This window comes from Oncorhynchus kisutch, unplaced genomic scaffold, assembly GCF_002021735.2.
Source record: "Oncorhynchus kisutch isolate 150728-3 unplaced genomic scaffold, Okis_V2 Okis01b-Okis20b_hom, whole genome shotgun sequence".
Taxonomy (NCBI): domain Eukaryota; kingdom Metazoa; phylum Chordata; class Actinopteri; order Salmoniformes; family Salmonidae; genus Oncorhynchus; species Oncorhynchus kisutch.
Window position 1 is genome coordinate 14,386,976 of NW_022261978.1, and position 17,795 is coordinate 14,404,770.

Here is a 17,795-nt window from a genome sequence, read left to right on the forward strand (position 1 = left end):
TAAGATTAAGACTACTGACTTGCATAAAGCTGGAATGGGTTACAAAAGTATCTCTAAAAGCCTTGATGTTCATCAGTCCACAGTAAGACAAATTGTCTATAAATGGAGAATGTTCAGCACTGTTGCTACTCTCCCTAGGAGTGGCCGTCCTGCAAAGATGACTGCAAGAGCACAGTGCAGAATGCTCAATGAGGTTAAGAAGAATCCTAGAGTGTCAGCTAAAGACTTACAGAAACCTCTTGAACATGCTGACATCTCTGTGGACGAGTCTACGATATGTAAAACAATAAACAAGAATGGTGTTCATGGGAGGACACCACAGAAGAAGATATATATACATATATATACATATAGAACCACCACAGAAGAAGATATATATACATATATATATACATATAGAACCACCACAGAAGAAGATATATATATATATATACATATATATACATATAGAACCACCACAGAAGAAGATATATATACATATATATAGATATAGAACCACCACAGAAGAAGATATATATACATATATATACATATAGAACCACCACAGAAGAAGATATATATACATATATATACATATAGAACCACCACAGAAGAAGATATATATACATATATATACATATAGAACCACCACAGAAGAAGATATATATACATATATATACATATAGAACCACCACAGAAGAAGATATATATACATATATATACATATAGAACCACCACAGAAGAAGATATATATACATATATATACATATAGAACCACCACAGAAGAAGACATATATACATATATATACATATAGAACCACCACAGAAGAAGATATATATACATATATATATACATATAGAACCACCACAGAAGAAGATATATATACATATATATACATATAGAACCACCACAGAAGAAGATATATATATACATATATATACATATAGAACCACCACAGAAGAAGATATATATACATATAGAACCACCACAGAAGAAGATATATACATATATATACATATAGAACCACCACAGAAGAAGATATATATACATATATATACATATAGAACCACCACAGAAGAAGATATATATACATATATATACATATAGAACCACCACAGAAGAAGACATATATACATATATATACATATAGAACCACCACAGAAGAAGACACTGCTTTCCAAAAAACCAACATTTCAGAACATCTGAAGTTCGCAGAAGTGCACCTGGATGTTCCACAGCGCTACCGGCAAAATATTTTGTGGACAGAAAAGTTTAGTTGATTGGAAGGAACACACAACACTATGTGTGGAGGAAAAAAAGGCACAGCACACCAACATAAAAACCTCTTTCCAACTGTAAAGACTGTTGGAGCATCATGGTTTGGGGCTGCTTTGATGCCTCAGGGCCGCTTTGATGCCTCAGGGCCGCTTTGATGCCTCAGGGCCGCTTTGATGCCTCAGGGCCGCCGCTTTGATGCCTCAGGGCCGCTTTGATGCCTCAGGGCCGCTTTGATGCCTCAGGGCCGCTTTGATGCCTCGGGGCCGCCGCTTTGATGCCTCGGGGCCGCCGCTTTGATGCCTCGGGGCCGCCGCTTTGATGCCTCGGGGCCGCTTTGATGCCTCGGGGCCGCTTTGATGCCTCAGGGCCGCTTTGATGCCTCAGGGCCGCTTTGATGCCTCAGGGCCGCTTTGATGCCTCGGGGCCGCTTTGATGCCTCAGGGCCGCTTTGATGCCTCAGGGCCGCTTTGATGCCTCAGGGCCTGGACAGCTTGCTGTCATCAACGGAAAAATGTATTCCCAAGTTTATCAAGACATTTTGCAGGAGAATGGAAGGCTATCTGTCCGCCAATTGAAGGTCAACAGAAGTTGGGTGATGCAACAGGACAACGACCCAAAACACAGAAGTAAATTAACAACAGAATTGTCATGACTTAGATGAAGATCAGATCAAATTCGATGACCATTTATGCAGAAATACAGGTAATTCCAAAGAGTTCACATACTTTTTCTTGCCACTGTATGTATGTGTATTACAATTAAGACTCAGAGGTGTAAGGTGAAAAGTCAGAGGTAAGAGGTTCGAGGTCAGGACTCACTCCTTCAGTTCAATGGTCTGGTCTTTATCTGCCTGCTTCTTCATTCCGCTCAGCAGGTTAGAAGAGTGCTGCTTCATGATAGCAAACATCTACAGAGAGAGAGAGAGAGAGAGAGGTAGAGAGGTAGAGAGAGAGGTAGAGAGAGAGGTAGAGAGAGAGAGAGGTAGAGATAGAGAGTGAGAGATAGAGAGGTAGAGAGAGAGGTAAAGAGGTAGAGAGAGAGAGAGGTGATTAGGGTTGAATATCCATAACACGGTTACCTAGATTAACGCACAAAACCACTCCCTTTTCCAGGGATAAATAACTAAGAGAAATCAGTCAATTACGTTCCTTAGCGCTTGGATTCCCATTCAGGAAAAGATAGACTAGAATAGCTTGCTGGACAGAGAGAGAGAGAGAGAGAGAGACAGAGAGAGAGGTAGAGAGACAGAGAGAGAGGTAGAGAGAGAGAGAGAGAAAGAGAGAGAGAGGCAGAGACAGAGAGAGAGGGAGACAGAGAGAGAGAGAGAAAGAGAAAAGAGAGAGAGAGAGGCAGAGAGAGAGAGCGAGAAAAGAGAGAGAGGCAGAAAGAGAGAGAGAGAGAGAGAGAGAGAGAGAGAGTAGCAGTTATTAATTCAGACCCATAACCATTCAGATGGTGGTAGACTATAGCAGTTATTAATTCAGACCCATAACCATTCAGATGGGGGTAGACTATAGCAGTTATTAATTCAGCCCCATAACCATTCAGATGGGGGTAGACTATAGCAGTTAATAATTCAGACCCATAACCATTCAGATGGGGGTAGACTATAGCAGTTATTAATTCAGCCCCATAACCATTCAGATGGGGGTAGACTATAGCAGTTATTAATTCAGACCCATAACCATTCAGATGGTGGTAGACTATAGCAGTTATTAATTCAGACCCATAACCATTCAGATGGTGGTAGACTATAGCAGTATTAATTCAGACCCATAACCATTCAGATGGTGGTAGACTATAGCAGTTATTAATTCAGACCCATAACCATTCAGATGGTGGTAGACTATAGCAGTTATTAATTCAGCCCCATAACCATTTAGATGGGGGTAGAATATAGCAGTTATTAATTCAGACCCATAACCATTCAGATGGTGGTAGACTATAGCAGTTATTAATTCAGACCCATAACCATTCAGACCCATAACCATTCAGATGGTGGTAGACTATAGCAGTTATTAATTCAGATCCATAACCATTCAGACCCATAACCATTCAGATGGGGGTAGACTATAGCAGTTATTAATTCAGACCCATAACCATTCAGATGGTGGTAGACTATAGCAGTTATTAATTCAGACCCATAACCATTCAGATGGTGGTAGACTTTAACAGTTATTAATTCAGTCCCATAACCATTCAGATGGGGGTAGACTATAGCAGCTATTAATTCAGACCCATAACCATTCAGATGGGGGTAGACTATAGCAGTTATTAATTCAGACCCATAACCATTCAGATGGGGGTAGACTATAGCAGTTATTAATTCAGACCCATAACCATTCAGATGGGGGTAGACTATAGCAGTTATTAATTCAGCCCCATAACCATTCAGATGGGGGTAGACTATAGCAGTTATTAATTCAGACCCATAACCATTCAGACCCATAACCATTCAGATGGGGGTAGACTATAGCAGTTATTAATTCAGACCCATAACCTAACCATTCAGACCCATAACCATTCAGATGGCGGTAGACTATAGCAGTTATTAATTCAGACCCATAACCATTCAGATGGGGGTAGACTATAGCAGTTATTAATTCAGACCCATAACCATTCAGATGGTGGTAGACTATAGCAGTTATTAATTCAGACCCATAACCATTCAGATGGGGGTAGACTATAACAGTTATTAATTCAGACCCATAACCATTCAGATGGTGGTAGACTATAGCAGTTATTAATTCAGACCCATAACCATTCAGATGGGGGTAGACTATAGCAGTTATTAATTCAGACCCATAACCATTCAGATGGTGGTAGACTATAGCAGTTATTAATTCAGACCCATAACCATTCAGATGGGGGTAGACTATAACAGTTATTAATTCAGACCCATAACCATTCAGATGGTGGTAGACTATAGCAGTTATTAATTCAGACCCATAACCATTCAGATGGGGGTAGACTATAGCAGTTATTAATTCAGACCCATAACCATTCAGATGGGGGTAGACTATAGCAGTTATTAATTCAGACCCATAACCATTCAGATGGGGGTAGACTATAGCAGTTATTAATTCAGACCCATAACCATTCAGATGGTGGTAGACTAAAGCAGTTATTAATTCAGCCCCATAACCATTCAGATGGGGGTAGACTATAGCAGTTATTAATTCAGACCCATAACCATTCAGATGGTGGTAGACTATAGCAGTTATTAATTCAGACCCATAACCATTCAGACCCATAACCATTCAGATGGTGGTAGACTATAGCAGTTATTAATTCAGACCCATAACCATTCAGATGGGGGTAGACTATAGCAGTTATTAATTCAGCCCCATAACCATTCAGATGGGGGTAGACTATAGCAGTTATTAATTCAGACCCATAACCATTCAGATGGGGGTAGACTATAGCAGTTATTAATTCAGACCCATAACCATTCAGATGGTGGTAGATTATAGCAGTTATTAATTCAGACCCATAACCATTCAGATGGTGGTAGACCATAGCAGTTATTAATTCAGACCCATAACCATTCAGATGGGGGTAGACTATAGCAGTATTAATTCAGACCCATAACCATTCAGATGGTGGTAGATTATAGCAGTTATTAATTCAGCCCCATAACCATTCAGATGGTGGTAGACTATAGCAGTTATTAATTCAGACCCATAACCATTCAGACCCATAACCATTCAGATGGGGGTAGACTATAGCAGTTATTAATTCAGCCCCATAACCATTCAGATGGTGGTAGACTATAGCAGTAATTAATTCAGACCCATAACCATTCAGATGGGGGTAGACTATAGCAGTTATTAATTCAGACCCATAACCATTCAGACCCATAACCATTCAGATGGGGGTAGACTATAGCAGTTATTAATTCAGACCCATAACCATTCAGATGGGGGTGGACTATAGCAGTTATTAATTCAGACCCATAACCATTCAGATGGGGGTAGACTATAGCAGTTATTAATTCAGACCCATAACCATTCAGATGGCAGTAGACTATAGCAGTTATTAATTCAGACCCATAACCATTCAGATGGGGGTAGACTATAGCAGTTATTAATTCAGACCCATAACCTAACCATTCAGACCCATAACCATTCAGATGGCGGTAGACTATAGCAGTTATTAATTCAGACCCATAACCATTCAGATGGTGGTAGACTATAGCAGTTATTAATTCAGACCCATAACCATTCAGATGGGGGTAGACTATAACAGTTATTAATTCAGACCCATAACCATTCAGATGGTGGTAGACTATAGCAGTTATTAATTCAGACCCATAACCATTCAGATGGGGGTAGACTATAGCAGTTATTAATTCAGACCCATAACCATTCAGATGGTGGTAGACTATAGCAGTTATTAATTCAGACCCATAACCATTCAGACCCATAACCATTCAGATGGTGGTAGACTATAGCAGTTATTAATTCAGACCCATAACCATTCAGATGGGGGTAGACTATAGCAGTTATTAATTCAGACCCATAACCATTCAGATGGGGGTAGACTATAGCAGTTATTAATTCAGACCCATAACCATTCAGATGGGGGTAGACTATAGCAGTTATTAATTCAGACCCATAACCATTCAGATGGGGGTAGACTATAGCAGTTATTAATTCAGACCCATAACCATTCAGATGGTGGTAGACTAAAGCAGTTATTAATTCAGCCCCATAACCATTCAGATGGGGGTAGACTATAGCAGTTATTAATTCAGACCCATAACCATTCAGATGGTGGTAGACTATAGCAGTTATTAATTCAGACCCATAACCATTCAGACCCATAACCATTCAGATGGTGGTAGACTATAGCAGTTATTAATTCAGACCCATAACCATTCAGATGGGGGTAGACTATAGCAGTTATTAATTCAGCCCCATAACCATTCAGATGGGGGTAGACTATAGCAGTTATTAATTCAGACCCATAACCATTCAGATGGGGGTAGACTATAGCAGTTATTAATTCAGACCCATAACCATTCAGATGGTGGTAGATTATAGCAGTTATTAATTCAGACCCATAACCATTCAGATGGTGGTAGACCATAGCAGTTATTAATTCAGACCCATAACCATTCAGATGGGGGTAGACTATAGCAGTATTAATTCAGACCCATAACCATTCAGATGGTGGTAGATTATAGCAGTTATTAATTCAGCCCCATAACCATTCAGATGGTGGTAGACTATAGCAGTTATTAATTCAGACCCATAACCATTCAGACCCATAACCATTCAGATGGGGGTAGACTATAGCAGTTATTAATTCAGCCCCATAACCATTCAGATGGTGGTAGACTATAGCAGTAATTAATTCAGACCCATAACCATTCAGATGGGGGTAGACTATAGCAGTTATTAATTCAGACCCATAACCATTCAGACCCATAACCATTCAGATGGGGGTAGACTATAGCAGTTATTAATTCAGACCCATAACCATTCAGATGGGGGTGGACTATAGCAGTTATTAATTCAGACCCATAACCATTCAGATGGGGGTAGACTATAGCAGTTATTAATTCAGACCCATAACCATTCAGATGGCAGTAGACTATAGCAGTTATTAATTCAGACCCATAACCATTCAGATGGGGGTAGACTATAGCAGTTATTAATTCAGACCCATAACCTAACCATTCAGACCCATAACCATTCAGATGGCGGTAGACTATAGCAGTTATTAATTCAGACCCATAACCATTCAGATGGTGGTAGACTATAGCAGTTATTAATTCAGACCCATAACCATTCAGATGGGGGTAGACTATAACAGTTATTAATTCAGACCCATAACCATTCAGATGGTGGTAGACTATAGCAGTTATTAATTCAGACCCATAACCATTCAGATGGGGGTAGACTATAGCAGTTATTAATTCAGACCCATAACCATTCAGATGGTGGTAGACTATAGCAGTTATTAATTCAGACCCATAACCATTCAGATGGCAGTAGACTATAGCAGTTATTAATTCAGACCCATAACCATTCAGATGGGGGTAGACTATAGCAGTTATTAATTCAGACCCATAACCTAACCATTCAGACCCATAACCATTCAGATGGCGGTAGACTATAGCAGTTATTAATTCAGACCCATAACCATTCAGATGGGGGTAGACTATAGCAGTTATTAATTCAGACCCATAACCATTCAGATGGCAGTAGACTATAGCAGTTATTAATTCAGACCCATAACCATTCAGATGGGGGTAGACTATAGCAGTTATTAATTCAGACCCATAACCTAACCATTCAGACCCATAACCATTCAGATGGCGGTAGACTATAGCAGTTATTAATTCAGACCCATAACCATTCAGATGGTGGTAGACTATAGCAGTTATTAATTCAGACCCATAACCATTCAGATGGGGGTAGACTATAACAGTTATTAATTCAGACCCATAACCATTCAGATGGTGGTAGACTATAGCAGTTATTAATTCAGACCCATAACCATTCAGATGGGGGTAGACTATAGCAGTTATTAATTCAGACCCATAACCATTCAGATGGTGGTAGACTATAGCAGTTATTAATTCAGACCCATAACCATTCAGATGGCAGTAGACTATAGCAGTTATTAATTCAGACCCATAACCATTCAGATGGGGGTAGACTATAGCAGTTATTAATTCAGACCCATAACCTAACCATTCAGACCCATAACCATTCAGATGGCGGTAGACTATAGCAGTTATTAATTCAGACCCATAACCATTCAGATGGTGGTAGACTATAGCAGTTATTAATTCAGACCCATAACCATTCAGATGGGGGTAGACTATAACAGTTATTAATTCAGACCCATAACCATTCAGATGGTGGTAGACTATAGCAGTTATTAATTCAGACCCATAACCATTCAGATGGGGGTAGACTATAGCAGTTATTAATTCAGACCCATAACCATTCAGATGGTGGTAGACTATAGCAGTTATTAATTCAGACCCATAACCATTCAGACCCATAACCATTCAGATGGTGGTAGACTATAGCAGTTATTAATTCAGACCCATAACCATTCAGATGGGGGTAGACTATAGCAGTTATTAATTCAGCCCCATAACCATTCAGATGGGGGTAGACTATAGCAGTTATTAATTCAGACCCATAACCATTCAGATGGGGGTAGACTATAGCAGTTATTAATTCAGACCCATAACCATTCAGATGGTGGTAGATTATAGCAGTTATTAATTCAGACCCATAACCATTCAGATGGTGGTAGACTATAGCAGTTATTAATTCAGACCCATAACCATTCAGATGGGGGTAGACTATAGCAGTATTAATTCAGACCCATAACCATTCAGATGGTGGTAGATTATAGCAGTTATTAATTCAGCCCCATAACCATTCAGATGGTGGTAGACTATAGCAGTTATTAATTCAGACCCATAACCATTCAGACCCATAACCATTCAGATGGGGGTAGACTATAGCAGTTATTAATTCAGCCCCATAACCATTCAGATGGTGGTAGACTATAGCAGTAATTAATTCAGACCCATAACCATTCAGATGGGGGTAGACTATAGCAGTTATTAATTCAGACCCATAACCATTCAGACCCATAACCATTCAGATGGGGGTAGACTATAGCAGTTATTAATTCAGACCCATAACCATTCAGATGGGGGTGGACTATAGCAGTTATTAATTCAGACCCATAACCATTCAGATGGGGGTAGACTATAGCAGTTATTAATTCAGACCCATAACCATTCAGATGGCAGTAGACTATAGCAGTTATTAATTCAGACCCATAACCATTCAGATGGGGGTAGACTATATCAGTTATTAATTCAGACCCATAACCTAACCATTCAGACCCATAACCATTCAGATGGCGGTAGACTATAGCAGTTATTAATTCAGACCCATAACCATTCAGATGGTGGTAGACTATAGCAGTTATTAATTCAGACCCATAACCATTCAGATGGGGGTAGACTATAACAGTTATTAATTCAGACCCATAACCATTCAGATGGTGGTAGACTATAGCAGTTATTAATTCAGACCCATAACCATTCAGATGGGGGTAGACTATAGCAGTTATTAATTCAGACCCATAACCATTCAGATGGTGGTAGACTATAGCAGTTATTAATTCAGACCCATAACCATTCAGATGGGGGTAGACTATAACAGTTATTAATTCAGACCCATAACCATTCAGATGGTGGTAGACTATAGCAGTTATTAATTCAGACCCATAACCATTCAGATGGGGGTAGACTATAGCAGTTATTAATTCAGACCCATAACCATTCAGATGGGGGTAGACTATAGCAGTTATTAATTCAGACCCATAACCATTCAGACCCATAACCATTCAGATGGGGGTAGACTATAGCAGTTATTAATTCAGACCCATAACCATTCAGATGGTGGTAGATTATAGCAGTTATTAATTCAGACCCATAACCATTCAGATGGTGGTAGACTATAGCAGTTATTAATTCAGACCCATAACCATTCAGATGGGGGTAGACTATAGCAGTATTAATTCAGACCCATAACCATTCAGATGGTGGTAGATTATAGCAGTTATTAATTCAGCCCCATAACCATTCAGATGGTGGTAGACTATAGCAGTTATTAATTCAGACCCATAACCATTCAGACCCATAACCATTCAGATGGGGGTAGACTATAGCAGTTATTAATTCAGCCCCATAACCATTCAGATGGTGGTAGACTATAGCAGTAATTAATTCAGACCCATAACCATTCAGATGGGGGTAGACTATAGCAGTTATTAATTCAGACCCATAACCATTCAGACCCATAACCATTCAGATGGGGGTAGACTATAGCAGTTATTAATTCAGACCCATAACCATTCAGATGGGGGTGGACTATAGCAGTTATTAATTCAGACCCATAACCATTCAGATGGGGGTAGACTATAGCAGTTATTAATTCAGACCCATAACCATTCAGATGGCAGTAGACTATAGCAGTTATTAATTCAGACCCATAACCATTCAGATGGGGGTAGACTATAGCAGTTATTAATTCAGACCCATAACCTAACCATTCAGACCCATAACCATTCAGATGGCGGTAGACTATAGCAGTTATTAATTCAGACCCATAACCATTCAGATGGGGGTAGACTATAGCAGTTATTAATTCAGACCCATAACCATTCAGATGGTGGTAGACTATAGCAGTTATTAATTCAGACCCATAACCATTCAGATGGTGGTAGACTATAGCAGTTATTAATTCAGACCCATAACCATTCAGATGGGGGTAGACTATAGCAGTTATTAATTCAGACCCATAACCATTCAGATGGTGGTAGACTATAGCAGTTATTAATTCAGACCCATAACCATTCAGATGGGGGTAGACTATAACAGTTATTAATTCAGACCCATAACCATTCAGATGGGGGTAGACTATAGCAGTTATTAATTCAGACCCATAACCATTCAGATGGGGGTAGACTATAGCAGTTATTAATTCAGACCCATAACCATTCAGATGGGGGTAGACTATAGCAGTTATTAATTCAGACCCATAACCATTCAGATGGGGGTAGACTATAGCAGTTATTAATTCAGACCCATAACCATTCAGATGGGGGTAGACTATAGCAGTTATTAATTCAGCCCTATAACCATTCAGATGGTGGTAGACTATAGCAGTTATTAATTCAGACCCATAACCATTCAGATGGGGGTAGACTATAGCAGTTATTAATTCAGACCCATAACCATTCAGATGGGGGTAGACTATAGCAGTTATTAATTCAGACCCATAACCATTCAGATGGGGGTAGACTATAGCAGTTATTAATTCAGACCCATAACCATTCAGATGGGGGTAGACTATAGCAGTTATTAATTCAGCCCCATAACCATTCAGATGGTGGTAGACTATAGCAGTTATTAATTCAGACCCATAACCATTCAGATGGGGGTAGACTATAGCAGTTATTAATTCAGCCCTATAACCATTCAGATGGGGGTAGACTATAGCAGTTATTAATTCAGACCCATAACCATTCAGATGGTGGTAGACTATAGCAGTTATTAATTCAGACCCATAACCATTCAGACCCATAACCATTCAGATGGGGGTAGACTGTAGCAGTTATTTATTCAGACCCATAACCATTCAGATGGTGGTAGACTATAGCAGTATTAATTCAGACCCATAACCATTCAGATGGTGGTAGACTATAACAGTTATTAATTCAGACCCATAACCATTCAGATGGTGGTAGACTATAGCAGCTATTAATTCAGACCCATAACCATTCAGATGGGGGTAGACTATAGCAGTTATTAATTCAGACCCATAACCATTCAGATGGGGGTGGACTATAGCAGTTATTAATTCAGACCCATAACCATTCAGACCCATAACCATTCAGATGGTGGTAGACTATAGCAGTTATTAATTCAGACCCATAACCATTCAGATGGGGGTAGACTATAGCAGTTATTAATTCAGACCCATAACCATTCAGATGGGGGTAGACTATAGCAGTTATTAATTCAGACCCATAACCATTCAGATGGGGGTAGACTATAACAGTTATTAATTCAGACCCATAACCATTCAGATGGTGGTAGACTATAGCAGTTATTAATTCAGACCCATAACCATTCAGATGGGGGTAGACTATAACAGTTATTCATTCAGACCCATAACCATTCAGACCCATAACCATTCAGATGGGGGTAGACTATAGCAGTTATTAATTCAGACCCATAACCATTCAGATGGGGGTAGACTATAGCAGTTATTAATTCAGACCCATAACCATTCAGATGGGGGTAGACTATAGCAGTTATTAATTCAGACCCATAACCATTCAGATGGGGGTAGACTATAGCAGTTATTAATTCAGACCCATAACCATTCAGATGGTGTTAGACTATAGCAGTTATTAATTCAGACCCATAACCATTCAGATGGTGGTAGACTATAGCAGTTATTAATTCAGACCCATAACCATTCAGATGGTGGTAGACTATAGCAGTTATTAATTCAGACCCATAACCATTCAGATGGTGGTAGACTATAGCAGTATTAATTCAGACCCATAACCATTCAGATGGTGGTAGACTATAGCAGTTATTAATTCAGACCCATAACCATTCAGATGGGGGTAGACTATAGCAGTTATTAATTCAGACCCATAACCATTCAGATGGTGGTAGACTATAGCAGTTATTCATTGAGACCCATAACCATTAAATCTTTGTGAAGAGAAGTGAAAGCCATCAGCATGTAATTCTAGTCCTATATGAAGATCTGGGTCCTGAGTGATGCAGCGGTCAATAGCCCTGCAGAGCGACAATACAGCCTGGTGTTCGATCCCAGGCTGTGTCACAACCGACCGGGAACCCCATAGGATGGCACACAATTGTCCCAGTGCCGTCCGGGACCTTGTCTTATCGTGCTCTAGCGACTCCTTGTGACAGGGCCGGGCGCCTGCAAGCTGACTCGGGTTGTCAGTCGACCGGTGTTTCACATTAGTGCAGCTGACAACTGGGTCAAGCAGGAAGTATGTGGTCATGTCTTTCACATTAGTGCAGCTGACAACTGGGTCAAGCCAGAAGTAGGTGGTCATGTCTTTCACATTAGTGCTGCTGACAACTGGGTCAAGCCAGAAGTAGGTGGTCATGTCTTTCACATTAGTGCTGCTGACAACTGGGTCAAGCCAGAAGTAGGTGGTCATGTCTTTCACATTAGTGCTGCTGACAACTGTGTCAAGCCAGAAGTAGGTGGTCATGTCTTTCACATTAGTGCTGCTGACAACTGGGTCAAGCCAGAAGTAGGTGGTCATGTCTTTCACATTAGTGCTTCTGACAACTGGGTCAAGCCAGAAGTAGGTGGTCATGTCTTTCACATTAGTGCTGCTGACAACTGGGTCAAGCCAGAAGTAGGTGGTCATGTCTTTCACATTAGTGCTGCTGACAACTGGGTCAAGCCAGAAGTAGGTGGTCATGTCTTTCACATTAGCGCTGCTGACAACTGGGTCAAGCCAGAAGTAGGTGGTCATGTCTTTCACATTAGTGCTGCTGACAACTGGGTCAAGCCAGAAGTAGGTGGTCATGTCTTTCACATTTGTGCTGCTGACAACTGGGTCAAGCCAGAAGTAGGTGGTCATGTCTTTCACATTAGTGCTGCTGACAACTGGGTCAAGCCAGAAGTAGGTGGTCATGTCTTTCACATTAGTGCTGCTGACAACTGGGTCAAGCCAGAAGTAGGTGGTCATGTCTTTCACATTAGTGCTGCTGACAACTGGGTCAAGCAGGAAGTAGGTGGTCAAAAGGGTGATGTTTCAGAGGACGCATAACTCCATCTTTGAGTAATAATGTAAATAAGGTATCTAAAATAAGTTTATAAAGAGTTTATAACAAGCTATGATGAGTTTATAAAGAGTTTATAACAAGCTATAATGAGTTTATAAAGAGTTTATAACAAGCTATAATGAGTTTATAACAAGCTATAATGAGTTTATAGAGTTTATAACAAGCTATATTGAGTTTATAAAGAGTTTATAACAAGCTATAATGAGTTTATAGCATTTATAACAAGCTATAATGAGTTTATAGAGTTATAACAAGCTATAATGAGTTTATAAAGAGTTTATAACAAGCTATAATGAGTTTTTAACAAGCTATAATGAGTTTATAACAAGCTATAATGAGTTTATAGAGTTTATAACAAGCTATGTTGAGTTTATAAAGAGTTTATAACAAGCTATAATGAGTTTATAACAAGCTATAATGAGTTTATAGAGTTTATAACAAGCTATATTGAGTTTATAAAGAGTTTATAACAAGCTATAATGAGTTTATAGCGTTTATAACAAGCTATAATGAGTTTATAGAGTTTATAACAAGCTATAATGAGTTTATAGAGTTATAACAAGCTATAATGAGTTTATAGAGTTTATAACAAGCTATATTGAGTTTATAGAGTTATAACAAGCTATAATGAGTTTATAGAGTTTATAACAAGCTATAAAGCGTTTATAACAAGTTGATAAAACATAGAAAGGGAGAGATGGAGGGATGGTTCTACCTCTTTTAGTCGTCCAGAGGTAAAGGAAGGTGAGAGGACACTGCGGATCCGTCTCCATGTATCGTCCTCGGCAACGGACACCGCGTCAAACAGCTCACCATTCAGATGGAAGTTCTAGAACATGGAGAACAGTTGATTAATTATCAAACAGCTCACCGTTCAGAATTCTTTCTGAAACACAAATAATGTATTAATAATATCAGTCATAATGTTAGGATAATTATTATTCCGATTATTATTAGGTGTGTGTGTGTGTGTGTGTGTGTCTCACTCTGCGGTTGGTGAAGATGTTGTAACACTCTTTAATCAGGACGGTCTTGATCATGCTTTTGTCCATGATACACAGAACAGGCTGCCTCCCATCATAGATCCTTCACAGAGGAGAAACACACCTGGCTTTAACCACTATATATACACCTACATTGTACAGACTGCCTCCGATCATAGATCCTTCACAGAGGAGAAACACACCTGGCTTTAACCACTATATACACACCTACATGGTACAGACTGCCTCCCATCATAGATCCTTCACAGAGGAGAAACACACCTGGCTTTAACCACTATATATACACCTACATGGTAGAGACTGCCTCCCATCATAGATCCTTCACAGAGGAGAAACACACCTGGCTTTAACCACTATATATACACCTACATGATACACAGAACAGACTGCCTCCCATCATAGATCCTTCACAGAGGAGAAACACACCTGGCTTTAACCACTATATATACACCTACATGATACACAGAACAGACTGCCTCCCATCATAGATCCTTCACAGAGGAGAAACACACACCTGGCTTTAACCACTATATATACACAACTACATGGTACAGACTGCCTCCCATCAAAGATCCTTCACAGAGGAGAAACACACCTGGCTTTAACCACTATATATACACCTACATTGTACAGACTGCCTCCGATCATAGATCCTTCACAGAGGAGAAACACACCTGGCTTTAACCACTACATACACACCTACATTGTACAGACTGCCTCCGATCATAGATCCTTCACAGAGGAGAAACACACCTGGCTTTAACCACTATATATACACCTACATTGTACAGACTGCCTCCGATCATAGATCCTTCACAGAGGAGAAACACACCTGGCTTTAACCACTATATACACACCTACATGGTACAGACTGCCTCCCATCATAGATCCTTCACAGAGGAGAAACACACCTGGCTTTAACCACTATATATACACCTACATGGTAGAGACTGCCTCCCATCATAGATCCTTCACAGAGGAGAAACACACCTGGCTTTAACCACTATATATACACCTACATGATACACAGAACAGACTGCCTCCCATCATAAATCCTTCACAGAGGAGAAACACACACCTGGCTTTAACCACTATATATACACAACTACATGGTACAGACTGCCTCCCATCAAAGATCCTTCACAGAGGAGAAACACACCTGGCTTTAACCACTATATATACACCTACATTGTACAGACTGCCTCCGATCATAGATCCTTCACAGAGGAGAAACACACCTGGCTTTAACCACTACATACACACCTACATGGTAGAGACTGCCTCCCATCATAGATCCTTCACAGAGGAGAAACACACCTGGCTTTAACCACTATATATATATACACACCTACATCACAGAGGAGAAACATTACATGTAAAGAAGATAGATTTTTTTTAAACGGTAACTGTAAACTATTAACAGCAAAATATATTATAATCAGATTACAGATATTTTAGAAAAACTAGATGATAACTTTGAGGATTACTTTAATTTCAGAAACAGATGTTTGTGAGAAGAAAAAAATATCATTGACACTTCTCTGTTTTCTCAATGACATTCAAACCAGCATTGAAAAGAGGCGCAAGTTTAAATTTGTTGAATCATATTATTATATATATATTAGTGTTGGGTTCTGATTTCTTGACCCTATGAAATATACATATTCCAGTCACTGATGGAAATTAGGGGAAATTATAATGTTTCTGTTCCTGTTTCGTCAGGATATGTTATCGTTATCAGGGATCCTATTGGAGGAGAAGAGACACAGTCTGGTTCCAGTCACCATGACAACCGTGATTACGTTACTGAGTTTGGGGTAATGTTGGACAGGTAAAACTAGTAACTGAACGTAATCAGATTACGGTACTGTGTTTGGGGTAATGTTGGACAGGTAAAACTAGTAACTGAATGAATTGAAAGGAGGTGATGAAGGTGATGAATTGAAAGGAAAGCGCATAGTACAGTTGTGAGTCATCCTAGTATGGTACAGCCGACTGAACTCACCCCCAGATTCTCCCGTACTTCTGAAAGCACTCTGTGTCAAAGTTAGTGAAGCCCTGCAGAGAGAGAGATAGAAAAAGAGAAAACAGCTGATTCATGCCTGGGCATGCCCTAGGAGCTCATGTAGGTGTGTCCTACACCTGAACAGAGAACACAACTGAAACAGGTGAGAGTTGAGGAGGGTTTGTTATTTTCTATGGTCCTCCAGGGTCAAGGAACACAACTTCTAGACTGATCAAGTCTCATATTTCCTTGTATTTATCTATTGTTAAAACAACCGGCTAGTCCTCTTTTTCCTTCTCAATGTATTGTTTTACATGGGAGAACAATAACACTGTTGTTTAAAATATGAGAGAGATATTTATTCTGAATGGGTACTAACCTTTTTATACTCCAACATTGTGCCAAAGTAAGGTAGGGGTTTGGGACCAGGGATACCCATCTTAGTGAATACACCATAGGGCCAGTACCCGTACCTGTACACACACACACGCGCGCGCGCACACACACATATATATACACACACACACACACACACACAAGCACACGCACAGACACAAGCACACACACACACACGTTAACTATCAGTATGTTCTAGAGAACTATACAATATATATATCTTATCTTGCATTGCTGGAAAATGACCCCTAACTAAGCATTTCACTGTTAGTCTACACTGGTTAACTACGATAAATGTGACAAATAACATTTGATTTGATGTAAGTCCTTACACTACAATGAGGGTGATGAGGAGGGCCAGGATGGTCCAGGTCTCAGCGGAGAAGTATGGCAGAAAACTCATCATCTTTCCTCCGGTTCGGCTCCCTGCTGCTTCTGAAAACAAAGGCTCCGTTTCCTCTCAGGCTCGTTCGAGTTCACTTCTCCGATGGTCTGACAGATTTTGAGTTGTTTTTTCTGTTCAGGTTCTAGTGTGGTTCTTCTGCGACGCAGCAGATCTCGACTACCGACCGCTGCTCTTCTCCGTACTCTGTTTGAGACCGTACAAGTTATTATTGTATCCCGTCGGAAAAGCACCTGTGTGATGTTTGCTAGAATAAGGATGAGCAACAATGTAATTTGCGTTTCTCCTTCAAAATAAAAGTCCCATACTGAAACTGATGCAAATGGATAAAA

General features: G+C 39.8%; 1 protein-coding gene across 2 annotated transcripts in view; it reads right to left on the reverse strand.

Annotated features, from left to right (window-relative positions):
• Window positions 1-17,745, reverse strand: part of LOC116359007 (cytochrome P450 3A27-like) — a 30,789-nt gene extending 13,044 nt beyond the window's left edge. The window contains exons 1-6 of one of the 2 annotated variants that reach the window (XM_031811609.1): window positions 17,393-17,687; window positions 17,044-17,137; window positions 16,665-16,717; window positions 14,642-14,741; window positions 14,371-14,484; window positions 2,077-2,165 (exon numbers count right to left, since the gene is read on the reverse strand). In XM_031811609.1, the coding sequence (XP_031667469.1) occupies window positions 2,077-2,165; window positions 14,371-14,484; window positions 14,642-14,741; window positions 16,665-16,717; window positions 17,044-17,137; window positions 17,393-17,466 (524 nt within the window). In that variant the 5' untranslated portion in view covers window positions 17,467-17,687. Of the gene's footprint in view, window positions 1-2,076; window positions 2,166-14,370; window positions 14,485-14,641; window positions 14,742-16,664; window positions 16,718-17,043; window positions 17,138-17,392 lie in introns of both variants that reach the window. The other variant, XM_031811610.1, reaches the window with a different exon arrangement.
• Between the last annotated feature and the right edge of the window lie 50 nt (window positions 17,746-17,795).